This window comes from Callionymus lyra, chromosome 6 (assembly GCF_982586985.1).
Source record: "Callionymus lyra chromosome 6, fCalLyr1.hap1.1, whole genome shotgun sequence".
In the NCBI taxonomy this organism is placed as follows: domain Eukaryota; kingdom Metazoa; phylum Chordata; class Actinopteri; order Syngnathiformes; family Callionymidae; genus Callionymus; species Callionymus lyra.
Window position 1 is genome coordinate 24,701,994 of NC_141823.1, and position 20,713 is coordinate 24,722,706.

General features: G+C 38.5%; 1 protein-coding gene across 1 annotated transcript; it reads left to right on the plus strand.

Annotated features, from left to right (window-relative positions):
- Positions 1 to 2,543: 2,543 nt before the first annotated feature.
- drd4b (dopamine receptor D4b) lies at positions 2,544 to 15,104 on the plus strand. Its single transcript, XM_087793374.1, has 4 exons — positions 2,544 to 2,792; positions 7,993 to 8,105; positions 10,509 to 11,104; positions 14,890 to 15,104. Exons 1-4 carry the CDS (start codon positions 2,544 to 2,546, stop codon positions 15,090 to 15,092), a joined length of 1,161 nt encoding a protein of 386 aa, XP_087649500.1. The 3' UTR covers positions 15,093 to 15,104.
- The last annotated feature ends 5,609 nt before the right edge of the window (positions 15,105 to 20,713 follow it).

The following is a 20,713-nucleotide window of genomic DNA, read 5'->3' on the forward strand; positions in this document are numbered from 1 at the left end:
TCTGCTTAGGCAAGGGCTGGTGTTGAAGGCCCTGGTGCCTTCTGGGAACTATCCTAAAGGAATGCTTTAAGTATATAGATTTATGTAACTTTTCTATTTGGTTCTGTGTCTCATTGAGAGTCTTCAGTTCTAAGAATATCTCTCAAACAAGCTACTGAGTCAATAACAAAAGAAAGTATTTCAGTGGTTGCAACACAAGTGTGTCAAAGAAAGTTGTTTGCTTGGATATCTTTGATGGTAAGACTGTTTTGTCATCAAGTAAGAGCAGCTGGAACCAGAAACAGAAGCCATATATTGATACATACTACTACACTTATGATCATGAAGTCATATACAGATACACAAAAACATGCGGTACATCCCGCAAAACGTTTTTATGTTTATTCTTGTATCTGTTTTTATCTGATGTACATACTTCCAAAAACACAATTTATTAAATGTTCATAAAGTCTAATAACTGACCGAAGACGAACAAAACAATATACATATAATCTCAACATGAAAGAAAAGAAGATCACACACTTTGGTGAACACAAACAGGACTGGTGACGAGTAGATGCTGAAGTGAGCATCATGTTCCTGACAGAGCACCATCTTGCACATCTTTACAAACACATCCTTTGTGTGTCAGTGTGTGTAGATGGGATGTTAATGATATCAAGTTGTTTATTAATTATTGTTATTGTTATTATTGTTGTTATTATTATGAATGTTATTGTTATTTTTGTTATTATTAAACCTGCTGTTTTGTCTTATCTTTTAAAACCTTTCACTGCAAGTTTTTCTGACAAGACGTGAGAAACTCATTTTCCGTGCCGGATGTTATTTTAATCAGCCTCTGGAGAATACATTCTGAGATGAGTTGAAGAACATCTTCTTATATGATCTTATTATATCATGTACAATCTGAACTGAACAATATTTGCCTCGACCACTTGACCAGAAATAAATAGCTTGAAGTGTTATGAAAATAAATAAATATCACTTGAAATACATATTGATACCTTATGAAGCTTAGGTAGAATAATTTATGAACATTAAAATTCTAATATAATATATAACGTACAGTATGTAATAATTAGGTTTTTGTCAAAGCAAATAGCGATGACATATACATTTTGTTTATGGACTTGGATGATACACTATTCCATTGAACTGTATTATTCTGTATTATTAGTTGTTTTTTTAAGTGGAGGAATTTAACTTCTTCATTTTCTTATGGGGTGTCACAAGGACTTGGGGTGTATCCCAGTTTCATTGGGTGAGAGGCGGGGGACACCCTGGACAGGAAGGCAGCCTGTTAAAGAGCACACAAAGACATACAAACATTCACACACTCATACCTCTGGACAATTTCCCCAAGTTCTCAATCAACCTTTGTATGTTTTTGGACTGTGGGAGGAAGCCGGAGTGCCCGGAGTAAACCCTCATAACTAGGGGAGAACATGCAAAGTTTTACAGATTGTCTAAATGGTTCTTTTTTTAAAATATATTTCAGAAAATAAATATTGTTTCTTATTTTTCAATTGTCATGAAAATTGTTGGTCTTCAAAAAAGTGCATTATTACCTTTTTTAATATCCCAGTTTGTTCTCCTGTTCACTGAGGTCAGAGCATGTGCTTTTCTATTGATAAGTCTTTCCTATAGAGACTTACAACCATTCTCTTCTGACCATTGTTACAACATTGTATCGCCTCTGTCACGGATACAAAACTTACATCTGTGGTGTTACGGGTCAACATCCCAGTATTTTTGTTTGCATTCTTTATACAAGGTTATAGTGTTTGCATAAGTAATTCTAATCTAAAACACACAATTATCTTGACACTAAGGATTCTGTAGGCATAGAGAAAACTAAAATAACAAAAGAAATAAAAGGAAGCCGAAGGAGCAACTGGTTATTAAACATACTGTATGTCATTTCACAATTGTTTCCAGACAATGGGATGAGTGTCACCCCCTTCAACAGGAACTACAATTGGTTGACTTCAGGTAGTCTGAGTTTACATCACATGCAGTGTCTCTTATTTTTTTATTTTTTTTGGAGGGGGGGCAGAGACAGTCAAATGATTGTTGCAGCCTCTAATACAGTTCAGCCACAATGTTGCTTTTGTTTGCAGCAACTTTCAGAAAAGCAACACTACTATGTATTCTAGTGTGATGGATTTAATAAAAGAATAACTTTTTTTTTAATGCGAGGTTCATAAGGGTGAGGATGATGAATCCCAGTTAATGTCATGCATGTGTTTGGCCCCTGCACGTCCCTCCTGCTCGAGCAGCTGACTCACGTCCACACTGGAGTCAGCAGCGTGGCGCCTGTAAGCAGATTTGAGCGGATGAATTTAAGCTCTTGTCGTGCGATCGCTCTGCTTCACAACCTTCCACTCCAGCCTCCCGGCTTGAGGAAAAAAAGGGAAACGGACTCTCTGATGTGAGCAGACTTTCGCAGAAGCCCCAGTCGCGGGTTGTGCGTCAGGAGCGCACCGGGCACCGGGCACCGGGCACCGTGCGCGCCTGCGATGGAAGCCGCAGAGTGCGCGAACATGTCGGACAAGTTGGCGAACGGGATCAACGCCTCGCTCCAGGCGGCGGAGGACTCGCACTATAACTTCCCCGCGCTTGTTCTCGGGGTTCTTCTCATCGTGGTGATCTCCGGGGGGAACCTGCTGGTGTGCGTGAGCGTCTATCTGGAGAAGGCTCTGAAGACCACCACCAACTATTTCATCGTCAGCCTGGCGTTTGCGGACCTGCTGCTGGCGCTCCTGGTGCTGCCGCTCTTCGTTTACGCAGAGGTGAGTTTCACCTGAGAAACAACGACTGTCATGGCTGTGTGATGTCATCTGCACATAGAGATAGAATTACTATTGGGACCATTCAAATAAACTTCACCATGACGCAGAATTATCTTTTAATTCATTTATCATTAGGGGAATATTTTTAAATGATCCGATGAGAAATGGGATCTCCTAACATTTGAACATGTGTACTATGTACCTGATATTCTACGAAATGCATCTGAGCTGTCATGAAGATCTTATTCTGAATGGAAACAAGGTTTATGTTTTTCTTTAGCAAAATATACGCCTGTACACACACCTGTGTATACACACACACTCATGTTGAATTGCTTGGATCTTTTTTTTCCTTAATCAACTATAGTCTTACTTCAACTGTATAGTGTCTTGAGATAACTTTGTTATGATAAGACACTTTAAATACAATTAAATTGAAAATTGAATTGAATTGAAGGAGAGAAAATGAAACTTCTAGAGAAGAGAGCTGAATTCTTCATTTTCAACATCCACTTTCTAGCATTTATTCCTGGTGCAGAGTGGCAGCGATCAAACAAATGAACTTGTTGAAAATAAAAATACAGTCTAAAACATTTACATAACATAGCATGTAACTTTCATTCATTCATTTTCTACCGCTTTATCCCCTTGTGGGGGTCACGGGGAGCGTATCCCAGTTTCATTGGGCGAGAGGCAGGGGACACACTGGACAGGACACCAGTCTGTCGCAGGGCACACAAAGACAGACATCCATTCACACACACACTCATACCTACGGACAATTTCGCCCAAGTTCTCAATCAACCTCTGTAACATATGCAGTATAATTAGCATAACGCCTATCTTAATTCAAAATACATAAGTTGTACTCCGTCGGCTTCTTGTTTTCGGACGTCATCTTTTTGAAAGTTTGAAGACTATACGTTGACATTTATACATTTATAGGTGAACATTGTAATCCACATGGATCATGGCAGCAATACGTATTTATAGTGATAGGTTTATGTGCATTAAAAATGTATTTTATTTCAGATTAATTAAAATGTTACCCCCCCAAAAAAAACATTAATGAGCAAACCTTACTGGTAATAATAATAATAATAATAGTTTATTAATAATAATAATTTAAAGTCTTGTAAGGTTGCAACAATATCTGCAAAACCACTGCACAGTTAGGAAATGTTTACTTTGAAGTTGAAACACATTTGGAGAATGCAGACAATTTAACATCTATCCTGGTAATGTGATTCATGAATGTTGTGGGTTCATCTAGCATTTCCGTTGTTAGATTCCTGTTTATTTTATGACTCATTTCAATAACTCCCTTTCATCTATACGGACCTTGTGCCATCTTTATCTCTCGAAATATGTTCTGCTGCATTCCAAGACCCAGGCAGCCTCTCATTTTCATACGCCTGCTCCCAACTCTCTGCACCTGTTATAGATTTAATAAGCGGTCTTCGTAACTCGCCTGCAATATTTTGGACCAGCAAATAGCACAAACTTTTCAATAACGAGCACTCTTTTAATACATGCAAACAAGGATCAAAGTAAATCCCTCCAAGGCGATTTTGATCAACAACATTTCTACTGTTTATCAACAAGATGTGAAAAGACGTGATCTATTTACTCAAGTGTCTGTCTGCTGATGAGTCACATATAATGGGGTGGACAGATTACAGACACAGATTACGAAAACATATATGAAGTCACTATTCAAATAAGAAAAATAATCACAAGGCTCTATTGTCTTTGTCAAGACCAGCTTTCTTTTGAGTTCTCTTAAGTCCTCTTTGGTGAATCATGTCCTCGATCAAAATAATTTATTGGAAAGAAAGTCCTTGTACACCCTTTTTAGAGAGCTATTTGGCATGCCAAACAAGTGACAGTACTTTTGATCCCACGATGTGAGAGAAAGAATCAATGTTGTCACATGTTGTTGAGCTTTTCATTGGGATCAATGAAGTGTTTGATAATGAAATGAAAAGAAAATTATATTTTATGACAACTTTCCTTCAATGCAGTGTCTCTTTACAATGCTCAATTATTTGACTGCAGTTATTTAATTGTTTATGTATATATATATATATATATATATATATATATATATATATATATATATATATATATATATATATACATATACATATACACTACAATAATAGTATTTCTACAGTAACCCAGACGAGGCAGGGTTTCATGAAGAGACTATGAGATACATGGATACTGCTACATACACAGGCAATGCTAACACCGAAACAGCTTGTAGCTAATGCTGGTAGAAGCCATGGCTGATAGATCAGATGGGGGTGATACGTTGATTCCCCCATTTTGTATATACTGTATATTTGTGAAATAACACATTTTTCTTGAATTCTATTTTAATTGTATTCTTATCTAAGTATTGTATTCCCTTTTTTGTGTGTGTGCTCTTCCTTGCTTTTCTTTCTTTTCACCTGATGCTGCTGTAAACAAAAATGTCCCCTTGTGGGACTTAAAAAGGGAAAAATCTAATCTCATCCCATCTGAGATTGGGTACCAAGCCCCAGAACTGAGCGGAGAACTAACTGACCTGAGAAATAAAACCATGGCTGAAATAAGAACCTTTCAACCACAATACTGATTACCTATAGTACCTCCAGAGATCCAAGACGATAGAAATGTGGTTGTAGAAATGATCACAACTGCAAACATCACAGAGACAGACGAGTGATCTTTGAGATGCATGGACAACAGAAGACACACAGAAGACTGAAAAGCTAAGATTGAGGTGCAACGAGGAAAGAGGTAACCATGAGGTGAAGGCAGATGTTCATGGAGAAACTGTTAAAACAGAGTCCGACCCTTGGCCAGAGATACACGAGTGAGATAGAAGCCAGACGAATAATCAGTCCGTTCTCCACTGCAGCAAACAAAGTCTACTCTCACTGACAGGGTTAAAACACAAGATCTCACCCACCAAGGCTGGAGACTGGAGCCGCAAGCAGGGAATAGTAAAAGCTTAAAGTTATACCTATATTGTGAGAATTAATCTCACAGCTGCAATGCCATACAGACCGATAACCTTTAAAACTGATAGCGTAAATGTTGCGGATTCCATGCAGCAACAAATAATTCACATATTTCGTTTTTAATCGGGAAAGGGGATAAAATAAAAAGGACCATCCGTACCAGATGACTAAGACTTTGACATTTGATTAAAGGGTCTAAGTAAAATAATTAAAGGTAATAAAAAAATGTTGTGGTTTCACTGACATTTCCATTAAAGTAGCACTAAGGCAGATTAAACAAGTTGGTTTCTTATAGAAGTACATCAGTGCCATCAGAATATTGAATGATTTCATTTCAAATGTTGAAACTTCAACTTTTGGTATTGAATTGTTGTAATTTTTTTAAAGAATGTAATTATTTTTTGGAATAAATGTATTCAACTATGTATAGGTTGAATTTACTAATAATTGAATAAAATATTTCTATATTTAAAATAATTCGTAATAACTTCATATTGTAATTCCAATCATTCAAAAATTCATTTTCTAAATATGACATTATTTTATTCATCTTCGCCCTTTAAAGTCATTTTTTTCTTAATTCGTAGTCTTTTAAATTCAATATTCAAAAAATGTGGGAATGATAACAGACAATAGCAAAAGAGTCAAGTGTTGCGCAGACGTTCACATGATGACATTGGCACATTTCTATAGGGAATTTTCAAAGAGTCTGATCACATTATTTCAAAGAATCAATAATTTGATCAGACTCTTTGAAAAATATAATTTCACAATATATTGAAACGTATGCAACTTGTGTTGCTTCCTAAGAGAGTATATACCTGGAAGTAGACTTATCAGGTCACCATGTACTCTTGGAGTGGAGCAAAAATATTAGCCAAAGAATTCAACTGCTCACGACAAACTTTTGGAAATTAAACCATTCACAAAGAAAAGTTTAATAAGCTTAAAAAAAAATATTCTCCTTAATTAAAACATACCAAAGTTTTTTAGAACAAGGGAGAATGATGGAATTATCTGTTAGATTAACAGTCAAACATAAAAGAGGATATGTCTACACACACAGCTTATGATTGTTAGCTGTGCAGCTATAGCCGCGAGGAAGAGTCGCTGTCGTAGTCTCTCTGTTAAGCTGCTCAGATCTCTGTTGGAGACTGATCGAGTATATATCTTCTGATTCAATTCCGCTTTTGCTGAGGCTTGTTATTGAAATAACCATAATCAGATTTAAAGATTTCATCTGATTTTACTGCAGCCAAAAATACAGATGCTTTTCTTTAACAAAGAGGGTAAAAGTCTTAGTAGTTTTCATTATCAGCCCGCATCTATAGACATGAACCAGTTCAGGAAGTGAAGAGCGAGCAGAGGCTGCTTCTAAAGTTTATCCTTATCGCTACAATCTTAAGCTCCGAGCCCAAATGGATGTGGCTGCACCCGACGACCGGCCTGTTTACAAACAGCCCTGCACACTGGAGAGTGGTGACTGCTCCAAACTTTCACACTTGGGGCACCGTGGCCCTCAATACAGCAGTACTAACTGGGCACGACCACCAGATCTATAAATCTTTGATGCAAGACATTGTCTGGTGTTTTCTTTGTTACCAACAACATTCCAAACCTTCAGTTGTGGTACTGTGGGCACTTTTCTGCTGGATAGTGTAATAACAATGACCTCCCTACTGCCTGAACGTCTGACAGCTGGTAGCAATAATCCAGGAGCATGACAGCAACCGTCAGGGGGAACAACACAGCGACTGTCGTCCCCTCAAACTCAAGCTGCTAGAAGATGTCTCCAGATCCCAGGACTATTTTTGTATGACTAGCATCCGCCTGACACTCTACGTCTATAAGAGGAGGATGATTCAGAGCAGTTAAGAGTCGTTACAGTTGGTGTCGAGACAATTTTTCGTTATTTAAATTGTTAAACGTTAAGGTGTCAGTGATTCGGTGGAACATTGGTCTACTGAGCTCCGATAACAAATATGACATTCTGTATTTTTGTAGAGCTGAGGAAGACAAAAGACCCCACAAAATAAATATTACATAAAGCTCTCGGAAACTCCAAAACATTATCTTCATTGTAAACAGAAGTAGTACAATAAAAGCTGATTAGAGTTTTTACACCCGGATTTGGTCTAGCTAATAAACTCTTTGTGTGTGTGTGTGTGTGTGTGTGTGTGTGTGTTTAGTTCCAGGGTGGAGTTTGGTCCCTAAATATGCTGCTGTGTGACGGCCTAATGACCATGGATGTGATGCTGTGCACTGCATCTATTTTCAACCTTTGTGCCATCAGTGTGGACAGGTATGTGTCTGTATATGTGGCTGCTGTTATGTAAACTTGGTATGATGCACGTAAAAGCAACAATAATAATTCCAATAATATTCCCAGTGGCTTTTTAACCCTGAAAAGTGACGAAAAGGAAAGGATGCGTTCTCTTATGGGGGTGTCAGATACATCAGGGAGAGGTACAACTGTTCCGGTTTTAATGTGTAATAAAACTATTCAAAGTGTTCCAAATATGTTTCTTTGTTTAGCAGTATCGTAAAGTAGACGGCACAGTGATTTATGGTGAACTGACACCAACTCTCTTCAGTTTGTAATTGGTTTAATTTACCCCCGAGTTTAATTAATCAAATCCTTTATTTTGCTGTCTTGCTTGGTTTTCCAAGCCAACGTTTGAATATTTTCACGCTGTCCTTTTCCAAACAATTCTTTTTCCAGTTTTAGGCAGATTGAGTAGATTCTCGTTGGGTTTTTCTATTAGCATAACACAGAAATTCTGTACCAATATTACAACATGTTCTTTGCCAAAGTGAGGCAACATTCCTCCCAGGATCACAGTGCTGAGAAAGGCCTTTGTGACCAAATGTAAAGAGTCTTCAGAGTCTGGCCAGAAAATAGTTTTTTCTGCCAGCAGCTTTGACTCGAATTCATAACATTTGAAACAAGTGATCAGACATACAATTGCATGTATGTAAACAATGGATTATGATCATTAGGAAAATGCACAAATGTATACAAACATTTTTACATCATTTATTTTTTCAAAAACTTCATTCAGTCTAATATGCTAGAGGAACCTTGTCAATTCATTTAAAGGGACCTGTTAGGCCATGAAGGTGAGAGTGAAGGAAAGCAACTATTACTTAACACCAGCTACCACTTACTTAATGTTTTACTGTGTTTTCGCAAATGTAAGTGAATTCAAAGAAAAGTGTTTTTGAAGTATACCTGAAATTATTTTCTGGTATGTTCTTTGAACATTCAAAACAGTAAAAGTAAAAGAAACATCCACACTTAAACACTCGATTAGTAACTAAATTTGTCTCATCGTGTCATTATCATTCTTTCATTCACTAATATTCTATTTCCTGTGCACACATAAACAACCTGACAAAAGACACCCAAAGGCTCACACCATTGGCTGCAGGACATAACAGGTTTAGGGAACAATACTAGGCAGGACTTAAAGGGTTTTAGAAACAACGCACTAATTCAGTTGGCTGCTCATACACAACGAAGCAGCTTTTTGCCAGTAATACTCGCAAGTCCTGATTTCCTTGTAGCTTGTTCCAAAACCCTTGTTTCATAAATGGATTTACTTGTGCAGTAAATTATGCAGTTTAACACACATGTGTTTAAAGGGCTGGTATAATATTTAAAAATAATTATTTACAGTTTAACAATCATAGCAAGCTACCATAAGGTACCTTGGTACCTAAAACTCCAACTCTCCTAACTCACTCATGTTTCAAACGTTGAAGTCTTCCTCTCCAAGATTCAGTAAGTCCTTCATCATAACCATGTTTTGAACTTATTACTTTATTTTACTTATAAAGTCCCCCCCAGTCTGAAATCTCAGCGAATGAGAGGTTACAAAAGTCAATTTTCACATAATAATGGCTTCACTCCTCCCCCAGCCCGCTTTGTTTATATAATGAGTCCCTTGGGGGTGGAGACTTCTGGGATTGATGACGTGCGGGGACAAACCTTTATGCATGAGCGATAACAGCAGAGTGGGTGTGGCTATGGAAAATTAATCTCCCTAAAGACGAGTTTTCAGTAGGAGGGGCTTGAGCACATTTTCTAATGTAAATATTTAAATGTAAAGAGAGTTTTGTACAAACAGACACATACTGATGAGTACAATAGAGTCCAATATCTATTTAAAACACACTTAAATCAACACTAGTTGCCCTTTAAAGCATTATTTAACCAATGTATTCATTAGGAGCAGTTTAATGCATCAAATATTTAACAACATGGTTTTCAGGTATAGATAAACAATTACCACTCCTGAACTCACAACCTTACTAAAGAAATATATCAATGTTATTCAAACTTATATTGTTAGGACAAACATCCCACTACCATTAACAAACAAGTGATAAAAAAGAAAGGAGTACAGCTAGTATATCTTCCTCACAGAAGATTCAATATCGTACCTGCACTCTTCATGGGAAATCAATCTTCAATCAACTCGGTGTTTATCTATGGCTATAGTGAGATACTTTGTTCATGTTACCCAGAGGTTCGCAGTTCTACTTTTTGACACTTGGGAATCATGAAACAATGTGATTTGTATTACCTGATCAGGATTGTGTCTTCTGTGAAAGACTGCTCAATAATAGGTACAATCTGAGTTCTTTAGACCATTCATTGACTTTGCAAATCCGTCAGCGCTGATGTCAAATTGTCACGCAGGTTCATCGCTGTGTCCATACCCCTAAATTACAACAGAAAGCATGTGGACCACCGCCAATTCATCCTCCTGTCTGCAACCTGGCTGCTCGCACTGGCTGTTGCTTCACCTGTGATATTTGGCATCAACAACGTGCCCGACCGCGACCCCACCAGGTGCAAGCTGGAGGACAACAATTATGTGGTGTACTCCTCCGTGTGCTCCTACTTCATCCCCTGTCCAATCATGGTCCTCTTGTACTTTGGGGTTTTCCGTGGACTGCGACACTGGGAAGAGAACCGGAAGTCGAAATTGCGCAGCAGCATCGAGGCCTGCAGGAAGTTACAACATGCGGCCATGGCCACTGCTCTGCCCCCTCTTACTGGGACCATCCCAGGACCCCTGCCCATGCCCCTGCCAAGGATCATCGAGAGGGACTTAGCTCAGTCTAGACTGGACGATACCGACGATGAGATGCAAAAGGAGATTCCGTATCCAAGACAGTACAGAGAGAACTCAGTGCCTACTCTGACTTTCCACCCGCAGCAGCTCAAGAAGAAGAGAGCCAAGATCAACAGCCGGGAAAGGAAAGCAATGAGAGTTCTGCCCGTGGTAGTGGGTGAGTGGATCTCCTCTCTTTATTGTGACACGTGCATGAATAAAAGTACCTGTGACGGGAATCTTGGGCTACATCTGCCAGGAGACTCCTTATGCTCCTACTGACTGTAAGCATTTACAAGTGTCACCATTATAGCGTAAAGCCTTCAATCCAATTATTAAATTACAAACAGACTTAAAGTGCTGTCCAAAGTCTTAACTGATGATCTACTCAGATGAGTTTCAGTCACCTGAGAATGTCCTTAAGTCAACAGGTTCAGCTCCGGTCGCTACTGTCATATGGACATGCATTTCTGACAGTTACTCCAAAAAGTAATGGATTATTAAATAATCTTTTAGCCGACATGAGGGTGAGGATTAAAAGAGGGGTATTGGAATTTTGGGTGAACTATCTTTTTAATAACAAATGACTCACTTGAATTATTAGAGCAATTTGCAATTGAATTACAATAAATACAAATATCTATTATTGAAGTGGCAATAAATAAAATAAAAATAAAAATATATATATCTTATTTCATTCAGAAGTCATAACTTGGCCAGTATAACTCTAACTAGTATTTTTGTGACACTGTTCACTACATTGACTGTGTGACCATTAACGGCAGCGGTTAGGAGTTAGTAGTTGTATTTGGTTGCGTTTGTATCTTTCATTAATGTAGTCATTTTTGTATATTCCAGAAAGACAAAACTACAAATACAAGCTTCATTTGGTTTTGTGGAAATGCAAATTCAGAGCTAGAGACACTGTGTTTCGTAATATGTTCCTGCTTAAATGATCTGCACTCTTGTACGATGATGGACTGTATTAGTGGAAGCTGTTTCAATATATACAAATGATCTCAAATTATTCTTAAAGACAAACCTCTAGAGGCCTAAAGTTACCATCCCACTTGGGAAACCATTTGTCAAAGACAGTTAGAGTGAGGACGGTCCAAACCTGGACTCAAGCAGGCTCCATTATAGACAGATTTTCCTTCTGGTTCAGTAATGTTTATCTCTTTAGTTGTCCAAGTTTTGTCGTTCTGTGAATTAAAAGAAATTGAAAATAGAAACAAGCAACAGTGAATCAGATCAATTATTTTTTCCCTTTTCAGTTTAGTTAAACAGCAATAAAAACACAGCTGGCTGGTGAAGGATTAATTAGTTTGGAGGCGTTCAGGTACTCGGAGAAGATTGAAATATTGACCAGATGGTCTTGTCCATATTAAAACATCTGTCTTCATCATTATTTATTTATGCTTGGCGTCTGACTCCAGTTATAGCTGACGGGAGTCAGACAGGATTTCATTATCAATCAATATTTGTGAGATTAGATGGAAACGGAAGAGATAAGAAGCGGCTCCGGCTTTGATAAAGTTCCTGTCAATTCACAGACTGTTGTTTTTAACCACACGAGTTGTTGTTCTCTGTTGTTCAAAATTCAAATAACACTTGTGAAAAAAGTAGAAAAGAAAGGATCAATTGTGAGCCCCTGCGGAGCAAAATGTCTCGTGTTGGAGTTCACTTAGAATTTAGACTTTTAAACAAGTGATCTTGTTTTACTGTTGAGTTTAGATGTCAGGAAAATGTTGACTCAGTTGGGCGTCATATGACAGCAAAGTACAAATACTCACTTTGTGTTTTTATCACACCATCGGGAATGTGTTTGAAAAAAATTGGTGATGCCACTAATCACATGTTTGAAGATGCCATTTAGATAATATAATATATTAAAGGAATGACGGGGCTCTATGGCAAGATCTACATGTTTAGACAGAATGTGTGTGTCCTTGCATGTAACAACACAGTAACACAAATGGTTAATGATGCAAACATTGAATGGGGCAACAATACTCATTTGTAACTTGAGATTTGTTGGTCAAACATAGACTGTAAATTGACACTAAAATGAATGGTAACTCCTGTAGATGTCTTTGGTGACATTACCGGCACAATTTTAAGAAGGTTCGAATATGTTTTGCAACTGTAAATCTCACAAATTAATTTTATATCCTAATGCCTCTGGTCTGGACCAAAACTAGTCTTTTTAAATATCTGTGGTTATAATACTAGGCACCATTAAAACCATGTAGGTTCTCATGAATTCTTTTTCAATTGGAGGCTGAGAGCTGAACCAGCGATCTCTGGTGACGTTCCCTGCTCATTTAAAGTTTGTTCCGTCCTTTGTAGTTTAAACGAACTGCCATTGAGGCACACGTTTTATGACATTTTTCATATTTTAGGTGGCAGACAATGACGCCCACCCGGTGAAACAATGAAAGTCCCGGCGCACACAGATGACAAATTGACATTTTAACAACCACTGTCCTGTTCCAGCTCATTAAAAATATTTAAAAAAAACTTTGTTGCGCATGTCAGCTGTGCTCAAACGACCCACGACCTGTTCCAGAATGAACGAATTATCAACTTGTCAGATGGAGAAAGTGGCAATTATTCAATAACTGTAACTGAGTAAACCGCAAATGACACAACGATAAATATTCATTCATATGTCTTAGCGTGGTCATTTCATATAGAATAGAGTCATTTAGAAAAGAAGATAACACAAATAGATTGGGTTGACATCCCCTGTCGAATCCTGAGCATAATAGGATCATTTGAGGCGCCGACAATCATTTCCAACGTTATTTCGGGAAAGATAACTATTAGGTGTCACCCAGGTAAATGTTTGAAAATGAGTTTACCTTCGTGACATTTCAATTATTCTCCTCAGGCACCAGACAACTCATCTGAGCAGAATACAAAAGTATTTCTCACTCTAACACTGTGAATCAGTCACAACCTTTCCAGCGACTTATCAGGGAAAAAAAAGCTTTTGAACACTGCAATTACAATTAAACCTGTCATTGAAGAAAAGCTGCACCGTTTTCCAGGACATACAATGTGTCTAACTCTCTCTCTAGAGAGTTGTCAGCTGTCAAGTACCCTCACAGGTCGACCCCACATTTGTACCCCGGCACAAAACTGTGAATGAGATCTCTTAATAATTGAAAATCTGGACATTTTACTAACAGTGGTCTGCTGTTGCATGATAAAATAATTTCTGGGCAGAAAAATGCAATTTCTGTCCTCTTACTATTAATGGATTTCTTACAGATTACCCAAGGTGTTGTTGACAAAAAGGTTACCTATAGAAGCATTGTAGCGCTTTCCCCCGTCAAACCTTTGAGATGCAAATTGGTAAAAGGCTCTTTATGTTTTTGTAAGTGTTGTGCTAATATTAATGGTTTCCTTTACCTTCTTCCCAAAGAAAAATATGTGTATGAAACATCAGATAATCCATGAAATAACAGTGTCCGTCGATGGTGCATCACAAAATATAAACCAAGTGAATCGGAATCTCGTGATTCGTGAATTGGTGACAACAAATTCTTTATCAGATTCAACAAAGATAAAGGCAATAACTGCGCTTTAGTTCACAACATAAGCTCTATTTAAGTAAATTGGGCACAGATTGTTTACAAAGTAGTTGGCGAAGATGACAGGTTAGCTTCCTGCTTGTGACAACCTGTTTCCTTCATGTGTTCACCTGTGTTTGCTTGAGTTTACTGTGGACACTCTGGTTTCCTCCACAAGTCCAGAAACATGTAGTGGTTTCCAAGAAATAGTTCTAGGTTTGGTAGTTTTTCAGGTAAAATCTTGATCAGGATATTTGCATAGGAAATTCAGACCGAGCATTTAAAACTTTTTAGTTTTGGAAGTTGGTAGTTTAGACCTTCAACAGTGTTGCTTGAGAGCTTAATAATGATGAATGGTTCTGATTTCTCTCTTCGTTTTGGCAAGGTTGCTTCCTGTTCTGCTGGACACCTTTCTTCGTTGTCCATACGATGCAAGCCGTGTGCATCACGTGTGACATCCACCCCGGAATCATCAGCACCGTCACGTGGTTGGGCTACGTCAACAGCGCCCTCAACCCCATCATCTACACCATCTTCAACACGGAGTTCAAGAAGTTCTTTAAAAAATGCTTTCAGAGCTGTTGCTGACAAAGAATTAACATCCAACGTGAGGCGGAACACGGTGAGGCGCAAAGAAACAGTGGGCACCCAAGAGGACACGTGTCTCAAAGCTCTTTACAAAATTGACTGGCTTTACAGAATTCCGTCTTTTCAAGTTTATAAATAGACATGAAACCCTTCAGCTTCAGCTATGGATGACTTTCTGCTGGAAGATGTGGAGTGTGTCCAGGACATAAGAAGGGAAGTGTGCCTGGACACATCCTCTCCCAGTGACAATGGTTCTCAAACCACAGGAATAAGCTGAAGCAGAGAAACAAAAACAACTGAAGAGCATAAGTGGAAATCCACAGCCATTGAGCTCCACTTCCTGAGATCAGGTCAACAGTTTGGAAAAGACATTCACTTCAGTGCACAGATGTGGAAAACATACTATTTCATTCGCCTCCATAAAGGAAACTGCGTGACGTCTTTCATGATCTCAAAATACCTTTAAACATAAACACAAGCAAACAATGTCAAGAATGAAATAATCCAGTGATACCACTGTTTTCCTTCAGCAGGAACAATCGCGGAAGAGTCGTGAAAGCATAGCATTACACAGCAAAAGTACAGTTTTGTCAGATTTCTCTGGTACAAAAACCTGTAAAACTTTGGTAATGTGACAGTTACAGTAACTTTGTTTGGCTACAAAAATGTTTTAATCAAGTGTTCATTATGAACATTGGTTATTTGCTTATCTATCTATGGCAATGTCATGTTTTTATGATTTAAGTTGTTGTTTGAAAAACAACGTTTTAGAAATCCATGGTAATAATTGCATCGTTGTACAGTAGTTTACTCGATTCCTGTCCGGCAGTTGTGGCTTATGAAGCCCACCAGTTAAAACACTAACTCACACTACAAGCCCCATAATGCATCAGTCGAAGCCCATGAAGCGTGAAAAGGTTTTCCCTTTGTTCCTGATTATAAATGATCAGTGTCAGAAAATGAACTAAATGTCAAATGTTCACTTAACTGAGCTTTAGTTGTATTTTTTTTTTTTTTAATAAATGCCTATAAACAAAGTGTTGGTCAAGTGTTACAGACTGTAAATACCAGTTGCCACTAGAAGTGGAAGTGCTACACTGTGGAATCTCCAGTTCTCACTGAATCCCACGAGAATAGAAACGTTGCGCTCCAGTTCAAGATGGACGACAAATTTGTACCTTTTTTATTTGACCAGTTTGTCAATTAGCTTGGTTTTCTCGTCTCACTTTCCTCGTCATCTGGTCCATGATGTCATCCACCCTCTGAAGTGATATCATCTCCGCGTTGATCGCATGGACAGTCCATCTGAAAAAAACAACTCAAGTCTCTGAATTGACCGCTGACAGAAATAAATACAAAACACTATTTTCATCATTCTTTTTTTATCTGCTTTCATTCACACAAGATCTCAACAAGGTGGCTGCATCCTTAGAGATAGGAGAAGATAGGAGCATGGCCATCTGGGAGAAGCTTGGAGTAGAGCCGCAGCAATGACGATTCATGAAGCTGTGTCAGAGCCCACCAGATGACACCATCTACTCCATAGTTTATTGCTTTAAACTGAGGGCACCACCAGTAGATAAGAATATGACACTGCTTCATGAAGCTTCATCAACCCATCACTAGCTGCAAGCCTTGTTGGTGATGTGGAGGAGGACACCTCCGAGGACACACTGGAGCGACTAGGTAATCCTAGCCAGCTAGCCAGGAAAGCATTATGTAGCTTGTAAGTTGTATGTTCCTATAATAACATCTACAAAAGAAAAAGCTGGGATCATAAATACAGAGAATATTTGGTTGCAATTGGAGAGCGAATGTTTTTTCAACAAAGGATTGAATTTGACTGTAAATGGAAAAAAGGAAGACTTTTCTCATTCAGGGTAAAAAAAACATAAATCAACCTCAACTGAACCGTCAAGGACAGTAACATCTCTGATCATATGCAGTGTTCAGTTAGGAGGTGGAGAGGAAGCTGGAGCTGTGGAGGTGTTAAGTGGGGAGGAGAAGAGGAGAGAAACTCAGTCGAGTGCACAGACGATAGCCAAGTACTATTATTGTAAAAATGAATCACACATAATCCTTGATCTTTTATACTATTTGGATTAATCCTGTTTTATTTGTATTTGCATGTAAGTAAGTGTTTCTCTTTGAAGTCAGGTTGAAATATCTCTCCACACACAAATCTTTGCCGTTGTTGTTAAACCTTTATTAAAATAGGGATGGTCACAAAATGTCTTCGGGCATCACTGGCTTTAATAGAATTACAACTAGGCGTCTATAGAACTGTTTGGATGATCTTAATTTAGAACATTAAACCCACCGCCAAAATTAAATTGGGATTAGACTCCCTGGTGAGGTGTGCAAATTGGAAAATGTCGTCTAATAATCATGAATGGAAACTGGTGAAATTAGTTTTCCTAACAGGACGGCTAGATCCTCAGAGATAGGATTGGAGCATGGCCATCTGTGAGGGGCTCGGAGTACCACCCATTGAGAAGAGTCCTTTGAAGTGGCTTGAAGTGGCAGATTCGTCGATTCCACTAGTGTGAGCAAGTTACACTTGTCTGAGAGAAGTGGCAGCCAGGAAGTATATTGTCCACCGTAAAGGATCACACATTTTAGACAAGACAAATTATTAATGAAAGCCCAAAAGTGAAATTTAGTTATTGAATATTGAAAGTTTGGGATTTTTATCTCAGTTTTCTTATTCATGGCAAAACTGTTTAGCCAACAGCTTTTGACATTTAAGTTTATATTGGAAAAGGGAAAAAATAATTCATCTTTGTAAAATCAAAATACAGCCCTTCGTTCCTTGAATTTAAATAGATTTGAGGTCACAATAACCCCCCGCTTGTACTGTTTATAAACCTTTCCCAAACTAATGCTAACACGGACTGGATTGTGGACTACCTCACCAACCGTCCACAGTTCGTGAGGACCCGGGATGGTGTTTCGAGGACTGTACTGTGCAGTGTAGGGGTCCCCCAGGGAACAGTGTTAGCACCGTTCCTCTTTTCACTGTACACTGCAGACTTCCAACACCTGTCTCCCACCAGTCACCTGCAGAAGTTCTCGGACGACTCCGCCATCGTCGGCCTCATTAGGGACGGGGATGACGGGCCGTACCGGGGACTTGTCCAGGACTTTGTTGACTGGTGCCTGGAAAACCACCTTCAGATCAACTCCAGCAAAACTAAGGAGTTGATCGTGGATTTCCGGCGGTGTCCCTCCATCTCCCCCTCACCACTGAACATCCAGGGACAGGACATTGAGATTGTCACGACTTACAAGTTCCTGGGTGTTCACCTCAACAACCGCTTGGACTGGGTGGATAACACTGCTGCTCTCTATAAAAAAGGGCGGAGTAGAATCTACCTGCTCCGGAGGTTGAGGTCGTTTGGTGTCCGGGGGCCACTCCTGAAGTCATTCTATGACTCAGTAGTGGCCTCTGCCATCTTCAACGGTGTGGTCTGCTGGGGGAGCAGCATGACAGCAAAGGATAGGGCTAAACTGGACAGCCTTATTAAGAAGGCCAGTTACGTCCTAGGGCGCCCCCTGGATCCTGTGGAGGAAGTGACTGGAGGGAGGATGCGGAGCAAGCTGGGCTCCATGAGGAGGAACTTGTCTCACCCTCTCCAGCACACACTGAGGGCATTGAGGAGCTCCATCAGTGATAGGATGCTCCATCCCCGGTGTGTGAGGGAGAGGTACCGCAGGTCTTTCCTCCCTGCTGCCATCAGACTCCACAACAAAAACACACCAAGATAACTATTTAACTGCACCTCTTGTTATTTATGTAAATATGATTGTGTAAATATTATATAGCGCAGATTATCTTTTATTCCATTTAGATTTTATTTCTCTTTTTTATTCTGGGTGTTTCATTTCTCTTGCTGCTGTTAAACCGAATTTCCCCTCGCGGGACTAATAAAGGTTTTCTGATTCTGATTCTGATTCTACATTCTCACACGGGGTGACAAACCTTGATGTTTCACCAATCACTGCAGAGTGGGTGTGGTTATGTTAAACGATATTGAGTGGGCGGGGCTTATTTTCTGATGTAAATATTTCAATGAAAGTTTTGTACAAACAGACACATACTGATGAGAACAAAAGAGGTCCGAGATCTATTTAAGACACACTTAAATCAGAACATTAGTTTTCATTTAATCATTACTCACCTTGTAAAATATAATACAGTGCGACCACAGGTTAACTGCAATGGCAACTGTAAATGTGTATATTTATTTAGACATATAATGGTAAAACCTTAATCTTTGAAGAATACTTGAACAAATGAAAACATGTATTATTAGACCCTTGTTGGTGTTTAGGAACAGTCAATCAACTTCATGGATATGGTCAAGAAAGCTTCACGTGGCAATGGGAAATGTAGATATAAGAAGAAATATAAGTTTGGGGGTTTGCATTTTATGATCTGAGATTTATTTTTGCTAGATTAGAATGTACATAAACAGGCATAAAAGTGTTGACATGGTCAAGATAATGACGTGTATGGCATGTTGAAGTGTGTGAGCAGGGATTGTTTTTGTGTTGCCAAGACTTTCTCAAAGAGTAATTCTACATCATCTGGGTCAGAGAAGCAAACAAACCGGCAGTCTGGCTGACTGATAATGCCACGGCTAAAAATATACATTTGGCTGTGACTGGTTATTTTCTAAATTGTTATTTACATGGGGATAGGAAATACTGCATTCAATCAGGAAAGGGAAATATTAATGATTGTTGGGGGTTTCTTTGAAGGTTAATTCCATGTCAGAAGATGATCTCACACACGTCAATAAAAATAAACCTGAATTTGTCTTCAGTGGCTTTATAAAAGCACATGTACTGTCGAGAAATTAATTTAAAAACCTGGTCGGTAAGTCTGAGTCACTTTAATTTGGAAAGTTTGTTGGACTTCAGGTTTGGATTGGACCTGGTGTCAACCACTTTCCTTAAAAGTATTTCACCATAATGATAATGATAATACTTTTAATAACATTTGTTAAGTGTGTAATTTTGTAATGAGCATGATGATCAATTGAGTAATAATTAATGACACATTGATTATCAATTTATTTTTAAGAAACAATTAAATCAGACGTTTATAACAAGACTGTTTCCAAGCCACATCATTTTAAATTTCATTAAGAGTCGTTTTTGCTTCTGTGTACATATGGATAGCAAAATCTTCCTGTTCTCCCTTTTTGTAATATCAGGGAAGAACTAAATAGAAAATGTTCAATAGACATTTTGTTTGGCTTGTCAGTGAATACCACAATGATTTGGCGCCATCTGCTGGTTTAACGATCATCTTGCAACTGCAAATTAAATGGAGAAAATAATTGTCAGGGACCTTTAAGCTCCAACTGCCAGATATGACAGTTTTTTTATCCTGGCATCAGTGTCATAAGAGGATGAAAATAAGTCAAATTTAGGGGGGGGGGATTGGAGGACAATTTAATGAAATGTAATTTTTAAACATGTTAAAGAACAAAGGGTTATTGCCATTTTCTTTTTAATAAATTGATTACATTTTTTTTCTCAATTGAATTTGTGTAATGTCAGGTTTCCATGTGAGTGGTTAGATTAAGTGGTGTGGGTTTTTTTTGTCCAGT

What these genes read in the sequence shown, in the direction of transcription:
- drd4b (XM_087793374.1), top strand. Translation starts at nt 2,544, where the DNA reads ATGTCGGACAAGTTGGCGAACGGGATCAACGCCTCGCTCCAGGCGGCG. An exon ending in TGTGCCATCAGTGTGGACAG is followed by an intron (nt 8,106 to 10,508) that starts GTATGTGTCTGT and finishes ATTGTCACGCAG; the next exon opens with GTTCATCGCTGTGTCCATAC. An exon ending in AGTTCTGCCCGTGGTAGTGG is followed by an intron (nt 11,105 to 14,889) that starts GTGAGTGGATCT and finishes CGTTTTGGCAAG; the next exon opens with GTTGCTTCCTGTTCTGCTGG.